Genomic DNA, 26,575 nt, shown 5'->3' with positions numbered 1-26,575 from the left:
AACCCCTCTGAGAACACTCCATCTAATCTAAGGTGACAAATTATCATTTTAACACTTACTTGGGTGGAGCCAAAACATCTTCCAGGAACTCTTCAATTTTATTCACATCTGTTTTCACTTCACCATTGTAAGTTATGAAGGGCGGATGAGTGCCTGGAGCCAAATTTTGAAGGTCTGCTGGTTTTCTAGGGTGAAATACAAACCAATACAAAAGTAATCGTGGGACATCCATGACCCTAGCTTTCATAGCTACAGTCACAAAAGCACTGCCTGAGGTTTTCACATCCTTGCAGTTTCAAAAAGATATCACCAGTTTTCTTTTTAAAAAGTGAGTTTACAGTTTGACTAGCATTTTGAATATATACTTGATAACAATTAATTTCAAATACTTAAAACCAACTGCTTCCTCCTACCTCTGGCTATGTTTTCTCTCAAGTTAATATAATGTTGACTAGCAGGGGGGATATATATACACACACACCACAAACACACTCTCTCTTTCCCAAGATCTGCAGTACAGAGTTTATATATAGCGTAATCCTCAATCAGTGATAATCCTCCCCCTTTACACAGAGCTTCTCTGGAAATAAGCTAGTCTGATACAGAGCAGTATGTATAAACCATTTATTATGCGCACACAGAATCTGGTCCTAGACAAGCTGACAGATGCTTAAATATCATGTTTAAAAATGATGCTTAAAGCTTCCTCCAGTGAAAAAACTTTACAAGTAAGAGCATCACACTTGGGCAAAGGGAGAAGAATCCCTGACATAGTATGACTAGACACAAGAGAAACAGCATCAAGCTAAAATACCCAGACATTTCTAAATCTTAAGTCAGTTCTGGTGATACCTCTTGCTGTTCACTCCAGCTCCGTTCACACTAATCCTTATCAAGCTAAGCCAGTCTATTTTATAAGCAATTGGCTTCTCTCTCCTCTAGTTGTGCCGTGATACTGCAGTGACAAGGAACAACACTGGAGGCATTTATTTAGAAGCCTATACATCAGCTGCGCATATACACCTACCTACTCATTCAGCCCAAAATGCCTAACTTACTCTTTAACGTACACATCTGCCTTGTCAGCAGATTCAGATGCAAAGCTGAAGTCAACAGAGATGTGGATTCATTACAAGCTATAAAATCCAAAGCATCATCTAAAAAGCTGCAGCCAATTTTTCCCTAGTAAATCATCATGGTATTAGTCCCCTGCTAGTGCAACTGTCTCAGTGCAAGCAGAAATAAAATTACAGTACTGCTTGGCACTTCTTCAGCAGCACCACTTAAAACTTCCCTCTCATGAAACTTTGACCACAGTCCAGGATGACTGCTCAGAAGGACACAGTCTAACTTCCCCGAGAACCTCTCCACATTTTAGAGGACACTGAAATTCCTAGTTCCTCAGACCATCCCTGTGTACTAACATCCAACAGTATACACGATCCAGATGAGGCACGAGTGTACAATTACATTTCTGTCAAGTTGACCAGAGCACATGCTGCAGGATGACCACCACCTTTTGCTAGCATTATGCTGGATGAGGAACAACAAACGATACCTGATCCAGCAGAAAGTTTGCCAAGATAAAGCTGCCCCTTTGTTACTGTTTGAACAAATCCAAACTGAACCGTAACCCTTGAACTCGGTTTGTGCTTTGTACAAAGTGGCCACATTTCTGAGCCAGCACCAGGCATCCAGGAACTGGATTTACTGGATACTGGAACTACAGTTCAAGAAAGCCTCCTGACTGTACTGGACAAGGAAACTAGATTAGTAATACACCCAAACATGGTCATTCAGGGTAGCATGAGAAAGCAGCGTTTTCAGGGATAACACTCAGATTCTGTAAACTAAGCACAGTTTACAAGTTTATCCTGTAAAAATGTTGCTTTCAATTTCTTACAAAATTAAGAATCCCTGCCACAATTTCATGTCCTGCCCACTGCTGAACCTTTTAAGCAGGGCAAACACCAACAGTATGTAGTGCCAAAGTGCACTTAGGACAGATATGAGCACTTGGCAGTATACGTAAAACTGAATGAGAAAACTGATTTTCATACTTGAGAATGTTAAACACCCTGCTTTTAGCCAGGTGACAGAAGTCTCATTAAAAGAATTTAACCATTTTCAATTTTTAAGCTTCCAAGAAGTTACTTCTCACTAATAGTTGCCATCACCCTCTTACTTTTAGGATTTAGAGTCTGTCATCGGTTAATGCTTTAAGTAGCTTAACACTTCATTTAAATACAGCTTTGTAACCCACAACAATTACAGGAAGTCATTGTGGCTCACTTCCAATTCTGCATGTTGGCTAGATAAAATTCCTCAAAAGGAACATTATTTTAAAAACAAACACACACAAGACCACCGGATTTGCAGTAATACTATCAAAAGAAAGATTTTATTTCAGAAACACACTAGTCTAATGAACTAACCAAAAAAGTTTTCCAAAGAATTACAGTGTATCTCAAGGATCCCAGAGCATTTTATTAACCCCTCTTGCCACTCCAGTCAAACCACGTATAACCCTATATCTTTCAAGAGAAAGAAAGCAGAGATTAACATCCCACAGCCAAAGCCCAAACATAATACAGGGTTTGACTTCCAGTTTGCTACTCTTGCCAGTAGATCATAAACAAACCCTGGTTTACCACATACAAGCCACAGCCTTTAGAGCACCACAAGTACACAGGAACATCCTTAAAAGGCTAAGAATATAACTTCCCTTAATAGTCAAATAAGAAGGCAATTAAAAATATTATAGTGAAGTTTACTTCAGAGATAAAACTGGACAGCTTTAAAAATAGCCCAAACCACCACAAAACACACCTCTATAACCACTCAAAACAATTCCATGATAGCTAGTACCCTGCCCCAAAGTTTAACGGGGTATTTGGAGGTAGGGCCACATACTTAAATAAGTGGCTATCACTAGTTAATTAAGTGGGCAGGCTCTTCAACACCAGAGTTAAGGTATAAACTTTTCACGGCTTTGCCACAAACCAGAATAGCAATTAGCATTCAAATAAGTTCTTGAACATCAGACAAAAGCCAGTCTCCAAATGTAATATGCTGTACAGTGATTTATAAATTATAAAAGTACTGCAATGAGTGTCTGAAGAGTAACATGAAAAAAAAATGCCAGCAATAAAAAGACCCTATCTCTAGTACCTAAGCAGTATTTTACACTGCTGAAGTTGCATTCACCTCTGGGCAGTCTTTAATATTTACTAACCTCTCTATTTAATCTTTGTCTGTCAGCATTACTGTAAAACCACACAATCAAGATGTTTAAAATAGGATTTCAAAACTTTACTGAATGCAAGCTGGCCTTGAATGTTGTTACAAGCCCAACAAATGATTTGTGTGCTGCAACTCTGCTCTAGCCACGAGAACAAGTCAAATCTCTGAGCACTGGAAATGCTGCTTCTGAAAAGGGAAAGAATAAAGCCTCTGTCTGACTAAACAGAAGCAAGAAATGCATTATTTCTTTGAAAGGGCAGTACGTCCCACTTCGTTTGCCTATATGCATATTTTTGTGTCTTAAGAGTAGAACTGAAAACTGCAAAATGTTCTTTTGTTAGCACAGTATGATGTCCAATGCAATTATGGAAGGGAAAAATAAATGTCACAGAGTCAGTAAAATCAGACTCAGTTTTTCCTGTGTCCCAAGTTACTTACTTGTAAACTTTTGTACCCAACCATGACCTTTTAAGCCTCACAAACAGACAGAGCTTGCCTTACCATTGTGCAGAAATTACTCTATGAGGCAGAAGCATGGTTTGCAAGTAAACCCTTTTTCTTTTTTTGGCTAGCAAAATAAATTCAGATGCTTAAAACAACTACTACCCAGCTCCTTAACAAGTTTGTGCCTTTAACAGGTACAAAAAGAAGAGAGACACTGAATAATGTACTTGTAAAAGCAGCTTCTTGTGACCATATTAGAAGCGCTAAGGCAGGCAACATCTAGCACCTATTATCATTCTGGTAATGCTAACAGGGGAAAAAAACACCATCTGGTATAAAACATTTCCACTTGAGCAGTTACCTGAATTTGACATTCTGCAAGCTACACTACTCTACAACAAGGTATTAGACAATCCAGAATGTTAAATTTGTATTTATGAAGCTTTAAATAAAGTCTAAAAGGAATTAAGTTTGTATCAACATCTATTCAAATCTGAATTAGCTTCAGTGGCCCTTCTTCTCCTTTACCAGAAAATAACATTCAGTGTATAACGAAAAAGTAGAGTTCATTTGACCTATTCCTGTGCAGTTTTTTAATTTTGCACTTCTTATGTGTTCTCCCCTCCCCAATATAAAAAAAAAAAAAAAATGAAAGAAAGCTTTCCTTGTCTAAGAAAGGACAATTTTAAACATCTGCAACCAATTTATATTCTAAAAGTTAGTCTTACATCCCAGTCCCCCATCCAATTAACTCAAAGTTGCCAAAGGGACACAAATAGAGCCAATTCATCAGGCATCTTTGGCATTTTAATGGTATCTCTCAGACTGGTTCAGCAGTAAAAATGTTTCCAAGTATAAAAATCTCTTTCAACCTTCTTTTCATTCCCCCCCCATAACTGCAATAGGTTAAATAACGCCATCATTAAAAGTAAAGGAAGTCCAAAACTGAAAATAGTACGCAAGCACAAGTTCTACTCCTAAGGTTCCCACGAACCACACACAGTGCCTAATGGAAGATACAATATATTTGGTTTATGTGTGCTGGCAGCAACAATTATATTTGCAGTAGAATCCCACATTGGCCAGAGAAGATCTTTGAGCTGCTACAAATGCACACACAGTTGACAAAAGCTGCCTTCTGCCCCTCTGTTGGAGTGGTCTGCCTCAGCCTTACTACACATGGAAATATTTAACACCAGTTGCCAGCACCAAAGCAGCAACTTCAGTGATTTTTAAAAATCAAAACAAGTGACCTCCTTCAAAAAGATTACAAGAGGTTAAGTCTAACAGAGTGACTTCTTTCTTACACATTTTACACTTGATTCATTGGAGAACACTGTATATTTCTACTGGCTTTATTTCTGAAAATACAGTTTGTAAGCACTGGCAGTCTCCTCTCTCCAGAGAGTTCAGTGACTAACATTACATTACATTAGTGCTGTGAAAACATTACTTCACACCAAAAACAAATACAAGGCCTCTGCTGAATTTAGCATTACCACTTCTAATAAAAGTACACCCAACCTTAGGAAATTAAGACTCCTGGGTTCACATCTCACCCTTCTTAGTCACTAAGGTATTCATTTCATAGATGGAGAAGTTGCCATTAGGTGACACACAGCATCATGACGTATCTGGCTAACACTACACAAAAGCAGAATATTTTACATTTTATTCCTACCCGTTTCACTTCTGTTTCAATTGTATTTACCTCATGGACAAATATTTTCACATTGGTTTTATTCTTACTGGATAATAAGCAATATTATCTCGAAATCTTTAAAAAGAAGAATAGGCCACACATTATGTGTGACAGCTATCCAATAATCATTGGAGATTTGATCAAAGATTGGTTGATCTAAAATACCCATCCAGCAGTCTTCACTTGTGCGATCTCAATGTGAAGTTAGTAAGGTTCAGTATTCAGTTACAAGCGACTTCACATCAGCTATTAGTTTTACAGGAGAAGAGCATCATTTAACAAATTCAAGAGAATTTATCAGACCCATTCCTTCTGGTTACAGATATTTATAAATAACCATTAATGAATGCACCATATACATCAAGGTTGCCTCTTCATATTTATGAGGACAGATTGTCCTTTTAATTTCAGAAAACAAGCCATGCAAGATTTAGAAGCCCCAGACAAACATTTGTTACACCAAGCGTACTGTACTCTTGCTTGTCAGATAAACCATTTCTTACCTCTTCAGGTCAACTGTTGTGACGCTAAACACCACTCCCTTTAGCCAAAGAATCATGAACAGCCTCTGAGAAAAAGGACAGTTTCCTATGCTTTCACCATCACTGCCAGCCTGCAGAAGAGAACAGATTATTAATTAGAAGGTAGGACTGTGCCATCTACACATGCTCACAATTACCGCAAGATCTTTAGACAGACACACTCAGTAACAAATCATGGGATTTACTGCCTATACAGTCTTCACATCACTAACTCTTCCAAAGACCTAACAAGCTTACAGTCAAACCTAGTATCATCTCGCAGGAACACTCCTTTGCTCTCAAACATCCAGCTGATGCACCTGGACCAGATATCCTGAAGGTATCTCCATACAATGCACAAAGATGAGCATCCTCAAAATATTTAAATACACTTCACATACTGGGCAGGTATGCATGGACTTCTGCATCACTGTTTCTTTTTTTTTTTTTTTTTTTTTTTAAATACTTGCACCTTCCAATGATTTTTTTGCTGCAGACACAACAAGGATTTTATTACAGTGAAATGTGGACATTTATGAAGTCAACTAACCTATTTACTTGTCACGTCCTCTAACAGCTGCTCACAAAATGTACCAAAACGAGATTTCAGACAACAAAATAAGTTATCTTTCACACTGAAGATGATTCAACTGCTTTTAGCAGTCAAGAAAAGGCAGCTAGTCATATTTGTCTGAGCAGCCACACCTTTTGATGGCAGTTTTCCAATGTCAATATAGTTCTTTGTTCTATATTATTCTTTTCTTCTTCTTCTACAAGGCATAGCTAATTAATTGTAATCATCTTCCAGTTCATTGCTTATATCTCTCACTGTAGTGCTACAGAGCGCCAACTGCAACTAGGAACTATGAATCTTTATTGTATTGCAGGTGTTGCAAGGAGACATAACTGTAAGCACATAGAGACTTCACTGACAATAAAGTAATATTCCAAAGCCACTTTTTATAGGCAATTTATCAATAAGTCTTTGTCCTACCACAACAAAGGTCCATTACATAGCAACAGTAAGCCACTCCAGGGCACCCAGTGATGGCACGCATCTCATGATTGCTCTGACAATGAAGTATGCATTGCTGAGTTGGAAAATTTTAGGTTTTAGTGGGCTAGAATTAGACACGTGAAACCTGGAATCTTGTTATAAAATTCAACGCTCTGAAAACTGGTTTAGTAGTTAAAACAGCCATATATGTCAGCTTATCTTGACACGTACTTTACATTAGACAAGTTTCAAAGGATTTTGCCTATTATTATTGTTATTAGGGTACTTCCAAGAATAATTTTAATCAGCACAATTCTCAAAACGTGGCTAATTCTTTCATCATTACTCTTACCTTTCCCTAAGCCATTTTAAAACATATTGTAGGATACACTGGCTATACCCCTCAGAGAAATGACAGAAAACAATTATGTTCTGTCATTGTGTCATAAGCACAGGGTATTTAGAAGCAGAGCTACACAAGTGGAAGGGTTGAACACAAGGCCTGAGCATTGACTGGTGGACATCCAGCATTTTAAAAAAGAGGGGGTGAGAGGGGCTGGGAAAGAGGGAAAAGAAGAGAAGCCAACAAAAAGTATCATCACAAGAGAACTAAGCTCTAGGACCAGAACTAACTAGAGAAAGGTTCAGACACTCAGGTAAAGGAACTGGTTTTTCTTCAATTCTCTGCCAGTTCCCAACCATGCACTGAGGGAGACAGTGGGGAGAATGAAGAAAGTCTTTTCAAGTTAAGAAGAGTAACAGTAGGATTTTCTAACAGCAGGATTTTCAAAGATCAGGAAAACAAAGTTTTTCAGTGAAACTGTCTTAAATTCAGAAAGCTATTTTATTTTTTTAAAACTCATGGTACCTTGCAGACAAGGCTGAGACTCCTTTAATAGTTGTCGATAAATTACATGAGCAGTCATAAACTGATTTACATTGCCTCAGGCTTATGGTCTAATTTCTACAAGTACCCCTCCTGTCAGACTATCCTTCTGAATACTTTGTTGTAGAGAATATATAGAGCCATTTTTCTTCAAACCTTTATTAGCGTCATTAATGAAGATATGAAAGACAAAAGAAGTTGTCTTTCTGCCATAAATTACAAATTGCCTCCTTTATCTTTGGAAAGTAAAGTAAAACTTGCAGCAGATTAATGATACTAGATTATTATCTTAAAAGCTGGCATGTTGACTTCTCAGTGTTCAGGAGACTAAATTCTAAAAGATCTACAAAAAGGACAAAACAGAGTCATTTTGGTTACTCTGGGCATTCTGCTTTATACTAGCTCAATCCACAGTTTTCTATAGTGCATGTAACTGCTGTAAGGATTCCACCTACTATATGGATTAATGTGTTCCTACCTCACAAGATGCTTACATGAAGAAAGACTTCACTCTGCAGCCTATTTCCAATAGCTGTATGCTTTTATGGATGTTAATATTTAAGCACAATGCCATCCCTCCAGATAGCAATACATTATTTCAGAATTTTCCACTATCATTACATTACTGTGTTTACACTAGAACAGACATTTCCTGCAGGTAAATTACACCAATGTAGATTTATACTCATCTACCTTCCTTTTTTATTCCACATGCAAGATCTCATCTACTTTTGAAAAACAATACTGAAAAAGACAATACTTCATCGCATCTAAGGAAAATGTATGGTTTGTACTGCCCAGGCTAATTCGCACTTTGAAGCAGAAACAAATCTTTGATTCAGAACTGATCTCAGTCTTTAAGTTTTATGGCAACTTCAACAATGCTACTTAAACCAAAGCACCTGAGTTATGCTGCAGTAACAGCACAGGCATGCATGCCCCCATCCAATTAAGCTTTACCTCACTTCCTCTGATGGAAAAGCCACCACACATTTACTATAAAGTAAAAGGAGGAATGTGGGCATTTACCAAAGTGCAACACCATAACAGCATAAAGCCATACCTTGAGGCACCTCACAGGAACTGTTTACACTGCTGTTCTCAAGCGACTCTCTGGATCTGCCACTGGCTGCCACATTCAGCAGGTCTTCAGCCTGTTTTGCTCACACACTTAAGGAGCCAGTACATGACCTAGTCAGGATTAGCTCTCCTCACTGTTCATCTTTTATTTAGCACTTCTGACCTCAAAACCAGAGACCAGAGCTGGTGCAATATGACATACATTGCCAGAGATCTCATCTGATATGGACTAAGGAAACCTTTGAATAGAAAAAATAAAGGCATGTAACCAAAGGAAGAATCATTGTTATGCAACTGCCTGCTATCAATGTACAGATGATCCTCAGCACCAAACGAAGTCCAGAGACTTAGCTTCAGTACCACAACATCAACAAATGTAATTGAGGCATTTGCTGAGGAGAACATTAAGTTAAATAAGCACTAGTCAGCTCCCCTAATTTCAAACCAGTATTTGAAAATGCAGGAATAGTGTCCTAGTGGACAATAGGCAAGCACTTAGAAGACAACTAGTTTTTACAAGCCACTTTGTTAATTGGTGAGTTGCAAAACATGACTTTAAAAAACTCATTGCAGAGGGCTGATAAGAGCTTTAGAGATTTATGATCCATCACCAGATGTAGAAAGTAAGAAGTTACTCAGAAGCCGAGAACTAAAGTCTTTTTGCTGATAGCATCAGATGAAAAAGCAAAATGGTTCCCCTATGCACAAAATAGACTGGTTTTGCAGACAGACCCAAACATGAAGATTTGTTAATTACAAAACTTCAGGACTTTTCCTGAACTCAGGAGTTAGTTATAATATCAACCAAGTCTTTGGCCGACCAGGTTTTGCTACCTGTCATTGTGATAGGGAAAAAGCAGTAACCCTCCATCAGCAAAACAAAGTTCCAAAGGCACAGGTAATGTTAATGACCAAGAGATGCTAAACATTTTTATATCAGACAGACTTTGGAATTTATCAGCTGCAACAACAATACAGTTTGAAAGAAAGTTAGGGTATTGGATTAAACCCCATGCCTTCTTTCAGATGATATAATTCCACCACGGAGCTTTATTCTTTCTAGAGGAAGATTTAAAAATTGCAACTGAAATAAACCAAAGTCAGAACGCAGTTTTGTTTACTGTACTACAAAAAAAAAAAAATAGTTAGCCCATCTGGAACCAGAAGCAAAGCTACTTTTAAGTCATAGAACTGAACAAAAAATTCTTTAAAATTTAAGGCATAGCACTGAACTGTGGCTCTCATTAAGGTCCATTTTCCTAAGCCAAAACCAATACCAAAACCAAAGCAACCAAAACGGACCAAAAAAGGTCAAATGCATTTACACTGTAATGCCAACTCATACCAAAACTTTTCTTCCCTTCCAAAACAAGCGTAATATTCAAAATGAACAAATGACAACTAGCATCTGCTTTTGTTTAAGCAAGACAGGCTTTTTGGATTATTTGAATCGGAAAAAAGGATTATAGCCCACTAACATAGAGTGCTTTTAACAAAATTTAATGCATTTTCAAAGCTGCAGCTGACCAGCTAAACTGAGCAGATACTTTTATGTCTACATTCAAACATTTGTCCCACTTATGCTCCAAAAAGTCCCAAGTTATTCTGAGCACATACTGGAAAAGGAATGCAGTCAGAATGCCAAGAAACTTTTGGCTTCAGTGCTCTTCAGCCAAGGAATTCTGCTATGTAACTGTTTGCCTGAGAGGCCCGTTTTCTACCTTCTTGTATTTGATGCACTGAGAGCTACAGCACAGTTCTGTTACAACCAGCCATCAAGAGCAACACCATGCTGGCGATGCAACACATTATTCTCCTTCAAGTACATAAGGATTTTTTTCAGAGGGAGACAAGTTTGGTAGATGTTTCTGCGAGAGTCAGTTCTGATTCTGATTTTCTCCATTGGAATAGAGTTGTGCTGGCAATAAACTATAACCCTTTAAATATTGCAACAATATTCTGAAATTCTACATGACTAGTCACGCAGGGGGTTAATCATATATCAATTGTTGCTTAAGCCCACTATTACAAGCCAGAAACCTGTCATTGCCTTGACTCTGAATTCAGGCCATAATATTCCAGGATATCTTCAGTGTCTAATCCTCATCACCATCAGAGTAAAGAAAATACTAAAATATTGACTTCTCTGTACTAACATCAGCCTAGACTATTTGTTAATTCAACAAGATTATACTCATTCTATACCAAGAAGCTTTGAGTTTTTATTTCAAATTCTTTCTAAAACCAGCCTAAAAATCTTTATTACTAAATAATGCCAGCCTTCCTGCAATTAGGGCTAATTTTCAGTTATCACTACCAAATCAAGCTACCATTATCCACTGAAGGACGCTGTACTCGAGAACATCATCAGACATCTATGTTTCACTGAATGCCAGGTTTTCACTCATATGGATTAGGACCAGACCAAAAAAAGTGCACCACCACACACAGCAAGGAAACATGTATTTTTCACTTGTGAGTATTTTGCTTAAGGATTATACTGATTGAGAACTAGCTCTGAAGAGCCTGGCTTTAATTTACCACCAGGGAAAGTACCCTGCCAAACACAGCGCTTAACTCGACCATGACCCATGGCCAACTCCTGCCATGCTAGAGATGCTAGTCTGCAAAGCTAACAGCTGCCATAGAGGATTTATCGCGGTAAGCAAAAACTAAAGATATCCAGTTGCCTTGAACAAAGTCATGTTAACCTCCACAAACTGTAACTAAAACACATCTGAAAAGGTGGCAAAAGAGACCTCATTAATTTTAAGATGTGACATGGAGGAAGAGCTGGGCATACATACACCATAGCGCTCACTCTACAGTATTATATGAAAAACAAACAGAGCTACTTTTTAAAGAAACCTAAATAAGAAAGTAAGTTCAAATAAGAATGAAAGAGTTACAAGGCAGTAAAACAAATCAGTATGCTCACTGAAAAGTCAACCTGGTTTATCACAGCCACAGTAAAACTACTGGCAACTCCCAATGCCAAGTAGCTCAGCCCATGCAAGTGCGCCAGCTACTTGGGGAAAAAAAAAAAAAAAGAAAAAAAAAATCTACTTATCCCACTGTCTGGAGATTGAGCTTAGCTGATCCAGCCAATGCGGAAGCCACCCCCTCCCTTTCTCTTCCCCTGAAGCAGTGATTTCATTCAAATGAGACTGTTTTCCCCAAAAAAACCAAAGAGTGTAAGTAAACATACAAGTCCTTAAGCAGCTGAACAAGAAAAAAAAAAAATCCATTTTAATTGTGAAATGTTTGTCTTTACAGCTGCATAAAAATTAACTTGAATCCTAATACAAGAACCTGCATGGATTTACTTTACCAAGGTAGTGCTGAAGTTTACTGGAAGACTAACAAGAAAAATAAACAAGCAAAGAAACACTTAAAAGGACACAAAGGCCTTATATAGTATAGTTCTGAAAGACTCAAGAGTAAAACAGAATTCTAGAAATCTTTGGTTCCAAAGCCCTGCAAAATTGTTTCAAACAGCAACCAGTTAAAAGGAGCACACTACAAGTTTCCCAAACTGGATCAAATGACTGGAGAAATAATAGTAAAGTCAACGTGCATCTGATGAGAAATGTAATACAGTTCAGTCTCTGCCTACGTAAATAAAATAAAAGGGCAGAACACTAGAAGACCATTTCCTAATTTACCCAAAACTATCACGGGAATCTCTCCCAGATTTGACATACCAGAAGCAGAAAAAAAAAAAGTTTGGATGAAGAGGGAAAAATGCATTTTAGACATATCTCACAGAATACCCTTTGCCAAAGACAGCTACTGGAGCTATTTGATTATACTACCAAGAAAGTCCTCACTCCCCTGAATCAGAAATCTGCAATCTGCAAAGTCTAGAAGATTAATGTTCCAAAAAATAAACATATTGGGGAAAAAAAAACAAAACAGAGGGTATGTTCAAATTTTGAACTCGTCAATCTTGAAACATATCTCAGTTCTAAGAAAAAAAAAAATCCACTGGGAAAACTACATGAGAACAACAGCATGATGCATACTCATTACCTTAAAAGAGCAGATAGCAATCACTCTTACATGTTTCATGAACAGTAAGCTCATTCAAAAAAATGAGTAAATTAATAACAACCCTATAAGGATTACTGTTTTGAGAGGAAATGGTTTAAGGTAAACTAACAAAGTGATTTGAGTGAAAAACATACAGCAATTCAAAACTCCTGAGATGAAAGAATACAGGAAAGAGTGGCTTAACGTTCCACACATGAATACTGAAAATGGTCTGGTAATATCAGTCTAAATCCTTGCAGCATCTGCTTGGACCTTTATCTTGCCAAGCTGAATAAACAGAATTCCATGCTGTTTATTGAGCAGTGTTTTCAGATAAGATGTAAAGAATTATGTCCATGAAAGGACTACAACAGTATTTGATGTAACACCAATCAAATGCCTCCTCTGTATGGCGCCACTATACCGATTGTTTTGTGTTTCCGTTCAGGCAGTAGATGGATGAGCTTCTGTTATATGTAAGCATTCGCTCTGCAAGCCAAAATGTATCTTAAAGGGTCCCAATGTCTCAAATATTAATGAAGCATCATTCAAAAGAAGAAAACAGGTGACAAGGTAGCAAGTTGCACAGATCAGGACTGAAAAAGTGTTGTCTGCAATACACAGTGTTCAATTCATTCTCACCCTTTCAGATTTGTTAGTTTGAGAAGGGAGTTGTTTTGTGGTTTTATGGGAGGAACAGGTCAGAGAGCAAGCTAGAGTCAAGCCCTGAACTCTGATGCTAACTAAATCTGGTTCAACCAGATTTAATCCAAGGGATGACAAGACAAATGGGACACTTCCGTTTTGTCAGTTCACCTTTTATCTCACCTCTCTAGGACAGTGGATAACTAGTACCCCAAATTACACATCAGAGCTTTTGTTTCTGTGTGGTGTCCTTATGCCACTAGGCAGACCAAAACTTAACAGGACATTTCAACACACAAGAGCGGCACATTATAATAAATAAGGCTGATATCACTCACAGCCTAAAGAAGTTCCCTGCCACAATAAGCAAAAGACAGGGAAGGTCAGAACTAGGAAAAAAACAAACAAACAAAACCCCCAACAACCTCGTAAAGGGAAAAAAAATCCACACATGAAGAGGATAGAATAAAGAAGATTTTAAGTATTTCCCCATGCTAGTACTGCTAGGCTCAGAGATTACATTTGTCTTGACCTCATCTTTATGTCAGAATTCACATTTGGCAAAGTTGTTCAATATCTAACATACTGTTTAAGTTCCCTCACTTCAGTTCTGAGTGCTCATTACAGCTGACTTTTGTCATGTTTATGAACCAACTCTCTCTCCTTTAAATGTTTTTCTTAATAGATAAAAAAACTTGCATGTTTAAAGATCCACATCAACCTCTTAAAAAGAGACAGGAGCAAAGGCAAGTCTCAAGACAGCTTCAGGCTGCTGGTAACCTAAGTGTCAGGGCACAGGTCCTGTGTATTCCAGCTGATACCATAGCACAGCTTTTTAACAAAGCTGCCTAATGTATTTTGAAACCTATCCTACTCATTTACTGCTAACTTAAGTTAACATAAGTTAAAAAGTCACTAAAGATTCAGTCTAAGAACAAAATAACCTTGTAGTAACCATTAAGAAGATTTATTCACACTATTAAATGTCTCTGACAAGCAAGCTAACTCCTGCAATTCTTTCACAATGTTAAGAAGATTCTAAATAAAACATCCAACATCATTCTCATCACCTCAAAGGTCAGCAGTTTGGCACCTTACATAGCTATTATTTCAAATTCACCTTTGTTCCTCATGTTGTGTTGTCAGTAGATGAGCCTACAGTATCACAGGCAGTGCAAAAAGGGCACTACCACTGCATCATGCCTTTTCTATGTAATCTTGTTCTCTAATGTCATTATTAACTAACCTCCACCATAAGTTTCCCCAATACCTTTCAAATGCTTCTGAACTCAGAAGGTAATTTTTTTCATGAAGGAAGTGACAAGATAAGCAAATACCTCATTATGTGCCACCTAAAAATAAGAAAATATCTTTCAGGAAAAGAGTGTACATTCATTTCCAAACTGCAGACAGCTGACCTCAGAAAGCTCCACATTAAGCTCACAGCACCTCTATCACAGGCTTATCTTCATATGAACTACACTGATCAGTGTAACCCCTTTATTTGACCTTTATAAGAGAACTTTAAAAACTTTGGTAACACTATATCAAGTTAAACTCTCAAATCACAACCACCACACAGCCCCCAATTTTAGTTCTATAGAACAATTCAGGTAATCACTGCTACCTTAAATAGTTAGTCCTTTAAGAAAATCATAGGAAAAATAGAAAACAAAAAGCCTAAGGCCAGTGCTCATACCTGGAATTCACTGCAAATACAAAGAGCCTAAGATGATTAGTCTATATTTTCTATATGCTGATTGACATCAACCCCATCCAGGGAAAAAGCAACCTTAGCTACCACTGCCTCTTGGCAAGCTATATCACCTTTGCACAATTTGTAATCAATCCAACTTCCACATCATCTGAAATTCCTGTAAACTCAAAAAGCTTAAAAAAAATGAACTGAACTCCCTGCATTGAGATCTGGCTATTAAACCAGAGAAAGGAATGTTTATCAGCCCATTCAAGTAGCCTCTTAAGTCATTACCTTTCTGATAAGCCACCACTGTGTCAGACATTTGACTGTAACAGCAACTGACCATTTTGGGATGATGCTATTTTTAGCCCTGTGATGCTATTCCTAACAAAATAATTAGCAGACTTGTCTTGTACACTTCCCTGCAGCTCTTGTTCATCGCTACCCAATTCTCACTGTAAAGCTTTTGGAAAAAGCTATGGGATCTTCATGATGTATTAAAGTAACTTCACAGTTCAGTAGAAATTAATTACCACTTCTAGTTCTTTGGAGAAAATAAATTATCCCATGTTCATCCTTTGGGAGAATCAGATGAAGAGTCAGAATCAAAACCTGCATTAAATACTAACCACCATTTTCTTCAGTGAAATTAGCTTAATGATATGAATAAAAAAAAACTTGAGATTATTGTGGACAGCCACGCACATGACCACCTCCCAGCCTGACACAGAAAAACTGAATTATTCATTAACAGCAGAAGCCTGGCATCTCTTCTCTTCTGTCCCTCTTATTCCAGTGGCAATACCTTTAACACAGTGATCCAGCTGTAACAAACCTCAATAAGATAAACAGGGCTAAACTGACTAAAATTTGCTGTGCAACAGCTTGACACGTTCTTGCAATATTCTAGTAGGAAACTGTAAGCAGGCAATTAACTCTACAGTACTAAGGGTTTCTTTTATAGTGCTTGAAACTTGCCTTTGGGTACCTAGCATGTAAACTTGGAATAGGCATTGCATATGACAATGATTCTCCCCCCCCACTTGCTAAATTTGTTAACAAAGTACAGTGTGTGCTTTGGCTACAGCCTAAGAGACCCACTTCCAACCCCCCACCCCCACAAATAATGAAGCATCTATAAAAATTATAGGAAAGAACTGCAAACCTTGCCACTGGGGCTCAGAAGACCAAGTAAAATTTTTATCTTTGGCATTTAACAGTTCTTCAAATAAACCTCTGAACACATATCACTTCTACAGGACAGAAAAACAAAGAACTCTGTTTATGGTATTTTATAACCTAATTCACAGAGCTAAGATGAACAATGAGTTGGAGAGATCAGCAGAGAGGAACGGTGAAGAGCTGCCCCAACTTCACCCTGTGCACTGCTCCTTCTCCACCAACAGCCAGGTCATTCAAGTCACCAGGCTGACTTAGACTGAACTCAAGCAGGAGAGCTGATGTCACGTGCCCAAACGAGTTTCATGCCAAAATGCTAGCCCAAAAGCAATCACATAGGAGCTTCAAAATCCTGATAAAACAAGGAATACAGCTAAAACCACCACTGCCTCCAAATCAAAATGTAAACAGCAATGTCCACAGAAGAATGTGGCAATGAACAAAGAAATTGCTCAAATTCTCAAAAGTCGCTGAAAGAGAGCTACAGTTTTGAACCTGTACCCCCTTCTAACAGCATATTCAAAAGCTCTAGCAAGGAAAAGCATTATCTTAGACTGAAACTGGTGTTGGAATTTTTATTTTAGAGCAGCTAGAGCACAAAGGTTTCAAGGAAGGCTTGCTCTCTGTTGCTTCTGGCTCCAAGGCAAGCAATGTGCAACTTAGTTACTAAAAGGCACCTCTACGACTGTATTCTACATCCCTTGGGAGATGGTATCCAAGTTCTTCAGCTGCAGCGTAGAACTTCCTCCTTTGGGACACACTGCTTTATCTCATTAAGCGCCAGTACAACATGTCTCACTAGGGCAACTAATACATCACTTTGAAAGACTACAGAAATATACTTATGCTTGCTTTGATTTTATTTTCAGACACCACCACATAAAAAACTATTTCCTTTATTTAAGAAAAGCGGCTCTCCAAAGTACAGACCATCAAACTCTAGCCAAAATAGTAATGCTTTAACAGAGCCAGAAAACTCTGAAGCTGATCCAGTAGCACTGACTGATCTCATTAGCTCTTCTCATGAAAATATACAGATATGACTTCACTCCTGGATTACACGCCTATGTTTAGTTTATACCTAATATGGATATTCAGTGTACAGAACTAAGTCATTTCCTTTCCTCGTGTAAAGTTCCTTGCCCTTTGTCTAGCCAACAATACAAGGAATAAGTTTGAACTCTCAGAGAACTCACACACAAAGACATTTGTAATTAATAGCAGTTTAGCTTATGTTTTTCACTTCAGCATAAACAAACACAGCATTCAGAGCCCTAAAAATCAGATTGTGCCACAAATGCCTGTTTGACCTGAATTAAAAAAAACCAAATAACTCAAAACAAGTTTAAAAAAAATTAACTATTATCTTTTTTAGGAAAAAAATATTCTAAATAAAGGATTTAAAGCTCCTGAAGTCAAAGCTCTATTTAAACTCATATCAAGGCAACATAATGACTTGGGCTTGGGGTGTTTTAACCATTAAAATGTTCACAAACTCCTAATACAACAAATGAGCACAGAGTGAGTACCTCGCATCTATTTTAAGAGTGAAACTGTATCATTCTGAAGTAAAGAATATGCAAGAAAAAAAAAACCAAACTTGATTAGGACAATAAGTTGTTTGTTATGGGTTATTTACAAAGAACCTTTAAGATAAAAATCAAATTAGATGGATAACAAGTACAGATGTAAATTATTTTTCCATGGACAGTCAACTCAAAACCAACGACCATCTTAATTAAAGTTTGTGGTCTTAGACAAACCAAACATCTACACTGGCAGACAAAAACACCTTACTTTCTCCCATGCTGTCCAGTTAAGGTTTTATAGAATTGCACTGCTCAGTTGATTATCAGTTGCAGGGCAAAAGAGAACACCTACCAAAAAAAAAAAAAAAAGACAACAAATCCAATTACTGCCAAGTACAGTTATCCAGTCTTAAAAGTAGTTCTTACGGATTCCTGTCCAGCCCAGCGAGAACTTGGAATTGATGTAGGTAGGCACTGTTATAAAAGTGTCTAGGCCTTGTGTTAGTCATATCACAATAAATGTCTCGTTTAAAAGACAATCTGAACATGCTTACACTGGTGAGAAAATAACAACAGCCCAGGGCTCTTTTTGTCCCTTTTAACTAATGTGCACCTTTAAAAATCAAATTTGTAACCTCAGAGTACAAAAGTCATTTGCCAAAGTACATAAATTACTATTTAGCTACAAGTTCAATGAATTCCCCAACTAGATTTTTCCAAACACAGATTTTTGTAAGAGACAACATAGCCTTCAAAAATCCACAAGTTCAGCTACAGAACCAACTACTTCTCTGCTTACCCTATTCACATTAAAAGACAGACAGTAATAATCTTCGAATAAAGAACTCTCTTTCCTCACTGTTTCCTTCCACAAGATTAGGTCAGGATAACCAGTGAAAGACTAGACAGTGACACTGAGTCACTTCAGGCTGTGAGGGTAATGATTACTAACTTCTTAAGATGCCAATACTGTCACAGTGCTGCCCACTGAAAGACTATCAGACCCTCCAACCCACTCCTAACACTGAAACTGAGTTTACATAAATATTCCTCATATCTACATGTTATTTCTCAACAATCAACTACCTTTACACACAGACAAGACATCTCTTAAGAGGATTCTCTTCAAATATTTTCAAAAGAACTTTGGTGGTGTGTTAGGTATGCTCTTCCCTGCTTCTGTGGATTCCTTACTGCGCATACACACAATCACAGACTGACATACAAAAGCATCAGGAACGAGACTCAGACTGCTCAGATCCTTGATGTGCATTTACCCGTGACTTCTGATAGGTGCCAGGCCCTAAAGTTTGTCCCACAATACGTGCTCTGATGCACAGGCTCCTCTTTCCCCTTCAAGCCTTCAATGCACAGCCTGAGACATTGCCTATCTGAGAAAACTCAAGACAGATTTGTCTTTTATAGCGGTTATCTATGCTCAAAGAATGCATCTATGGCATACAGCACTTGCATGCACCATGGAGCAAATGACTCAGAAGCACCACTGCAGATGACCATACAATCCCAGCTGGCAGATTAGCAGGCTGTAAAGGGCAATGAGTTGAAATTCAGGAACTCAGCCAGTTCTCAGACCACTTTGTGGGGCAAGGAGGAAAAGTGCACAAGTGTCAGCCACCTTTCAACTGCAAAGTAAAACACAAGTTCTCTTGACAATCTAACTGAGCTGTCTAGCTGTAAATCGTTGGAAAGGGGAGGATAGATGCCAGTGAATAAAACCATTACTCATTAAGTGCATACTCAGAAGCAATTTCTGACTGAAAAGCTAACTCATCTGTATCATCCCTTTGAAAATGATTGCTAGGAGTCTTTAAGCTTACTTTCCAATGTTTTGCAAAAAAATTAATATTTACACTTGAGACCATCTCTGTATTTTTAAACAACATTGTACCAAGCACGCCAGTTTCTGTATTAGCTATCAGATTCAAATCAAAAAGACAAGGAGGTTTCAGGCTATGAGAACTTTCCCAAGCAGAATTTAAAGGAATATAGTTTGGTGGCCAGAGAAGGAAAAGGCCTGATTTATAACAACTAAGCTCTGGATATACCAAGATGGTTACATCTCAGTTTATAAAAGGATCCCTTGCAATACTCCAGTATTTGCTCACAAGAAATAAGACACCCATGAAATTTTGCTACCTATACCAAATGCATATCAAAGGTGGACTGAGAAAGTTCTCAGGTGCTGAGGTTATTACACCAAAACCTCCAAAGGATGATCTGGTACATAAGGAGGAGACTTATCTACGAAGATTAAGTGACAAGCCTACCCCTAACAAGAATATCTCTGAGAAGCAATGTTGCCTGTCTCTAGGCTTGTTATTTCCTTGTTTCGATGTTCCTTTTAATTTTACAGCTATATGGTAGTTGCCAAAAAAAAAAAAAACCACAACCAACCACCCCCCCTCCCAAATGATGACAAAGATGATCATGGGACAGTTTGTTATAAACCAATATAGAGCAGCTATACTACTCCAGAATGACACATCGGAGCTTACGTAAGGATGCGCACAGGCAATGAGCAACTGTAAAACAAAGGCAGACCTGAATGCATGCAATTCAGACAAATCACACTCCTCTCACCCAGCCCTGAGCTAATGTCAAGTCTGCTGCTAGAGATGCAGATGCACACAGCCCTTTCCTGCCACGGGCTCCAACATTTAACTGAACAAAACGGACCTAGATCCCAGAAGACAAACAGTTCACCTGCCAAATTTCTGTTTAATTCAGATATACAAAAATGTAGACAAGCTTCTGTTACAATCATTGGGGGCGTTTCAGAGCAGGGTATTTATTAAATGTGAAATCACAGCTTTTTTCCTACTGACAGTACAATTCACAGGTAAGCAGATAGTAGACACTATCTGATTTTCAAAACAGGTGCCAAATTTCACAATGACATCTTATCTGAAAGCTGCCAGAAACCCAAGGTCTAATTAATCTGCAAGTATACACATGTTACACAGTTGAAGAAGAGAGCACCTTCCTCAATGGTTACCTACATCTACTATAACCTGTCTCATGCCAGCAGATATACGACTATGAATTTCTTGTTTGTTGAGTTTGTTGTTTTTTTCCTTTAACGCCAAACTTGTTGATCATCTGTGTCTTCACCTTGCTATTACAAGAAGAATGCAATCACCGACTGCCCTCTAGAACACCAAGGGCTGAGCTTTGAGCAGCTCCATCTCCTTTGTACACTGTCTTAAAGAAACTGCACAAGTAGTTTTGTAAGCTCTGTCCTGTGGTTTCCACAGATGAGTGGTTCTATTTGACCAAGTCAGTCCACCATGCTTTTTATTTACAATAAAAATCCACACACTATCAACTAAATTGCAGCTATTACAAGTGGCTTATACCGGTTGTATTCAGATCACAACACTCGAGTTTCTGTGTGCATGTTCATTACAAGAGTCTTCACTACTCTAAAATACCACAAGGGCATATAAAAATATTCTGTTGGACAATGGAAGTGGGCCTCCCTCATTAATAAAGCATGTGAAGAACATATGAGAAAACTAAACGAAATCAGATACATCACTAGATTCTCCTAATCAGCTCTCAGAGGAAAGAATTGAAAAATATTTACACTTAGTTTAAAAGAGACCCCAGGCAGCCCACCAGCACTGTAACGAAAAAGCTGCTGAAGCTACTCATTATCTGAGACCAAGAAACGGGTTATTCACCTCAGTTTCAGCACTGTAACACATTTTCTTACCCAAGTATCCTAATTCTGCACATACTTTTATCACAGACTATGAAAATACAAGTTACAGCAGACTGATACACTGTCTTCTTGAATAAACCAAAGCAATTTGCTGGTGACAAACAGCCCTATATAGTTATTCATAACTGAAACCTAACCATGTGTGCACTCTTCCCCATGCTGTGCCCACCCTATTTTGTTACTGATCACAATTTAATAAGATTCAAACCCAACATTTTGGGCATGAAGCCAAACAGTTTCTCCTGCTTCACAGGTTTGTTTCTCAAGCTTTAATCCATACCTTTGTTTCATCTTAGTCTGGCTGCTACAATCCTTTGTACACAGGTCATACAGTTACCGCCCTTCAGCCGCAGGCATTTGGCAGAGATTTCTTTTTTGGTCAAGAAGTCTCTCCACTACCTCTACCTTAAGAGCTTCGCTGACTAACAGTGCACAGGTAGAACCAAGACCCCATATACTGTTTGAAAAGTGATTAGCTACACTGCAAAATACTCTAACATTCACTCAGTAACTTCAGAACTTTTCTAGACTGCACCCATAACCAGGTGAAAACTATGCAAGAGACTAAAGCAGACACTGAGCTTCCTTCCCATTTACGGGGGGGGGATATGACTAAATCAAAATCTAGTGCTCTTCTAGACAGACACTATTAGTTTTCTTGAATAACCATAAATATTCTGCTTGCATTTTATGAAGTGACCATTTTAATGAGACAGGTAACAAACAAGAGTTTTATTAGCTTTACAAAAACACCCTTCCAATAATACTTAACAGCTTCAATAAAGTGTAGGACAGGCAGCAACACCCAGATGAAACAACTATTTTGGTCTGTCTGCTGCGGTGGGGGGTGTTCTTCCTCTGCTGAATTTTACAGGGAAATAACCTTTACCTGAAGATCATGAAGGCAGACAATAACTTCTTTTTTAACCTGAACTCTATCCTAAAGGCAGACAGTATACAGCTTGCAGCAGTAATTCATAACACAGGGAAAAGGCTTCCTTGAGGGAGATTATACTCACTGATAATCCCGAATATAACCTTAAATCCATGCCAATAAAGAAGTTTCAGCTGAGGGGGACAGAAAAATTCTGTGCTTTTCCCCTTTCACATAGTCTCACAACTTTAGTGGTCCAATACCAATTTAATCCCAATCAATACATGCTTTTCACAACTGTTTTTACACCCTCTTCCATGCTACCCCTCATGCGTAAAATATCCTTTTTAAACAGACCCACAAAGCTTATTCCCCCTGCCCTCAAATCCTTCTGCCATCAATCACTGCTCGAATTTGTTTAAAAATAAGGAAAATCAGCCAACGAACTTTAGGTCAGATGAAGATAAATCAGCATGTTATATTAAGGTAGCACTGCTATAAATAATTCAAAGTAATCTGTAACTTAACTGCTGTACTAGTAAGTTCTAACCTCTACACTAAGAGCCCAAATATTCTGACTAAAATCAAGTCTGGAATCCTCCACTCCAATGCTTTCCCTGGGTCCCATTACTGCCTCTTGATACCACTAAAAAGTCTGAAACAGGAAAAATTCAACATTTTTAGAGTATCATTTAAGAAATAAAAATCTATCTTTAATAACTTATTTTCAAAGCTCTACCTAGTCTGCTGGAAATTTTCATGTTTGTCATCGTGGCTTTTATACCAAGCAATTCCCAAGATCTCAGATGAAGGTTTTCCATTATTTTCTCACTGCAATAGAAAGAAACTTCATCTGAAGAATTAAAATACTTTTCTACAGAAGCTTTCTTCAAAGTAAGTTTAAGCACAGTAAGAAAACATTAACACAATTTACTCTCTGCATTTTTGATATGAAGTAAAACTAAGATGCTGCATCACTAGAGCCCTGGAGGATGCAAAATATTGCATCATACTGCAATATATGAATGCAAAACATGTGGAGATACCATATGTTATCTCTGCCAGATAAGGGCAGTACAACACATGCTCATTCTTCTAGTTCGGAAGAAAAACTGGTGATGCATTTACATGCTTGCTTTCTGACACAAAAGCAGACTTCGTAGGTGGGGGACTGAGTGCAAAGTAACTCGTATTTTTACTACCTTCATGCGCATACTTGGGCGCACAATGCAGAGCGCTGAATCGCGAGGGTAATGCATTGTGGTGCACAGAGCAAGTTACTCCTCTCTGCTACCGATGCCCACAGTCCTGCTATGCACCAGCTGCACCATTTGCTCTCGGGAAAAGAATTTTCCAGCAAACGCACGCGGGCACACTTTTCAAAAGTGACTTATTTGCGGTTCGCAGCGCCACTCCCTCCATCTGTACACACCGACTCACCCCCGGTTCCCCGCACTCCCTCCCCGCTCCGGACACACACACACACACACACCCCCTTTCAAACCCTCCCCAGCCGAAGGGCCCTTTTGTACCCAGCCGCCCCGCACCGAGCCGAACGACGAGGCGTCGCCTACAGCCGAGCCCGGAGCCGCCCTGAGGAGAGACCCGCCGTCCCGCCTCGCCCCCGGCCTGGGGGAGTTTGGAGGGGGGGGATAAAGGAGGGGAGCCCCGACAGTAGGTGGGGAAGGGGGTGCCGGAGGCGGCGCCCGGTCCCCCCCTGACCCGGTCCGCCGGGGAGAAGCGGCCCCGAGCAAGTCGCTGAGGGAAACTTGGAGCCCCCCCCCCCCCCGCCTCAAGGCGGGGAAAACGGCGGTTGGGGGAGGGGGCGACCAACGGTCGGGGAGCGGCGCGCTCGGCGCCGAGCCGGGACACCACCCTCCGCCTTTACCTTGACGAAGAGCTCGATGACGGGTTCCTTATCCCCCTCCTTCAGCCCGTTGACCGGCACGGACAACGCCATGCTTCAACCTCCGCCCGCCTCTCGCCTCACCCGCCGCTGCCAGCCGGGACGGCGACGCCACACCGCTCGCCTCACCCGCCCTGCGCGCGACTGCCGCCGGCCCCGCCCCAGCGGCCCCAGCCGCCCGCCGGGGCCGGAGCGAGGCGGGAGGGGCGGGGCCAGCGTCAAAGGGGGCGGGGTCCGCGCCAAAGGGGCGGGGCCGGGGCTGAGCTGAGGGAGGGGGGGCGACGGCTTCCATGGCGGGCCGCAGGGCGCGGTGCCGCCTGAGGGAGAAGGCGGGATGGGGGGGGGAGTCCCGGCGGGCAGGGCCGGGGGACACCCCCGGGGCCGGTGGAGGGACACCCCGGGGCCGGTGGGGGACCCCCCACCCCGGGGTGAGGCCGGTGGCGGGCGCTCCCCGTTGCTGGTGCGGTGCCCGATGACCTAACGTCTGGGAGCGGCCTGCTTGGGCCCGGCCTTGGCGGAGGCCGCAGGCCTGTGGGCGCTGGCAGGCCCAGGGAGGGGGTCGTGTGTGTGTGGGTATCGTGTGTGTGTATCGTGTGTGTGTATCGTGTGTGTGTGTCTGCAGCCTGCCTCGCCTGCGGGAAAAAGCTTCAAAACTAGAAACTTCCCCCTCAAGCCCCACCGGGGTGCGGGACCCGCCACAGGGCGGGCGTCTGCGCCAGAGCAGCAGAAATAGCTTCTTTCCTGGCTGGGGGAAAAAAAAAAAAATCTATTTTGAGAAGCAGGGAGGAGTGTTTCCAGCCCAGTTTCTCCCTCGCTATTAAGGTCAGGGACTGAGGAGCTGGACAGAAAAATGCGCAGGAGAATTAGGAGAAACATCGGAATGAAATTAAACGGTTTGCCCTTTTTCCAGTCTTTTCACCAAAATAGCACAAGGCAGCACGCAGCCTGCGATCACATTTTCCCCATGCGACTTCATGCCTGCGGAGTCCAAGCCATTGTGAACAGAGCGGCTTTTATGCCTCGGCAGCACCCGCCCTCGCTCCCAGTCCTTCCTTTTTTCAGGAGCTCAGACTCTGTTTTTCATAGTCTGAGTTCAGCTGCACCTGGATGTCTCGGCAGAGCCGTTCCCAGGGTAGGATGCGCTGGGGCTGTGGGATACCCTGAGGTGACACTGAATGACTTGCAGACGCAGCTCTCCGCCTCTACTGCTTTAATGCTGTCTGTGACCTGGCGCTGGAGCGAACCTCCCTGTAATTTGTACCCAAATGCGTCCATGCAGCCAGAAATGGCTCTGGATGAAATGGTTACCAACGGAGTATTCACTGGTAATAACAAAACCTCATATCTCTCCAGGCATTTTACTACCCTCAGTTCTGCATAACCGGATGTCTTTAAGCAAATTTCATCTTTGAATGTCCTTGAATCGTTCATCTAGAGCAGGAAAAACTGCTGTCAGACCCTCTCCCGGTGCCGATAGGGCTGGGCAACCGATGTGACAAAGTCCTTTTCATTCCCATTCCTACAGCTTCTGTACAGCCCTCCTCAGCTCAGCAGACACCCTGGGAGTCGGTGGAAGATTCGTTTCTATTTGTTCTACAGAAAGTCTACGGAATCTCGCTGATTCATGGGGTGGGACAGTCTAAATTGGAATCGGTGTGTCACTGTAACCAAACCGATCTGGGAGCAAGGCAGGACTGTGCAGTCCAGCCCCATCCAGGAACCTCCCTGAATAATTGCCCTTAAATTAATTGCAGCCTGTACCACAAAGGACACCGTGGTTGGAACGTGGGTGGGATAGAGAAGAGGGAAAAACGTGTCCCTTAAATGGGATTGTCACAGAGACCTTCCATGAGCATCAGTTTTGGGGCTTTACGTTCACTTTTTCCACACGGCAGAGTAAGAAATCTGCACCAGTTGGGCCAAATGTCCCCAGTTGTTCAGGAACTGGTGACAAGGGGCTTTTATTGCAAGGCCATTGCAGCAGCATGCTGGCAGGGGAAAGTTGTTATCCTCTGCTGCTTGTTCGGCGTCTGCTGGGACAGGCAAGAGCCGAATCCTCTGAACCGGGGCTGAGCAGCGCCAGGTTAAGGAGC

The 26,575-nt window shown here is 40.4% G+C and overlaps 1 protein-coding gene across 1 annotated transcript in view; it reads right to left on the bottom strand.

Moving 5' to 3' along the window:
- Positions 1-24,629, bottom strand: part of CLIC4 (chloride intracellular channel 4) — a 32,546-nt gene extending 7,917 nt beyond the window's left edge. The window contains exons 1-3 of the mRNA XM_052811205.1: positions 24,465-24,629; positions 5,893-6,002; positions 60-185 (exon numbers count right to left, since the gene is read on the bottom strand). Of these exons, the coding sequence (XP_052667165.1) occupies positions 60-185; positions 5,893-6,002; positions 24,465-24,536 (308 nt within the window). The 5' untranslated portion in view covers positions 24,537-24,629. The remainder of the gene's footprint in view (positions 1-59; positions 186-5,892; positions 6,003-24,464) is intronic.
- Between the last annotated feature and the right edge of the window lie 1,946 nt (positions 24,630-26,575).

The sequence above is a fragment of the Harpia harpyja genome, chromosome 16, assembly GCF_026419915.1.
Source record: "Harpia harpyja isolate bHarHar1 chromosome 16, bHarHar1 primary haplotype, whole genome shotgun sequence".
Taxonomy (NCBI): domain Eukaryota; kingdom Metazoa; phylum Chordata; class Aves; order Accipitriformes; family Accipitridae; genus Harpia; species Harpia harpyja.
This window is presented reverse-complemented; position numbering and strand designations above follow the sequence as displayed.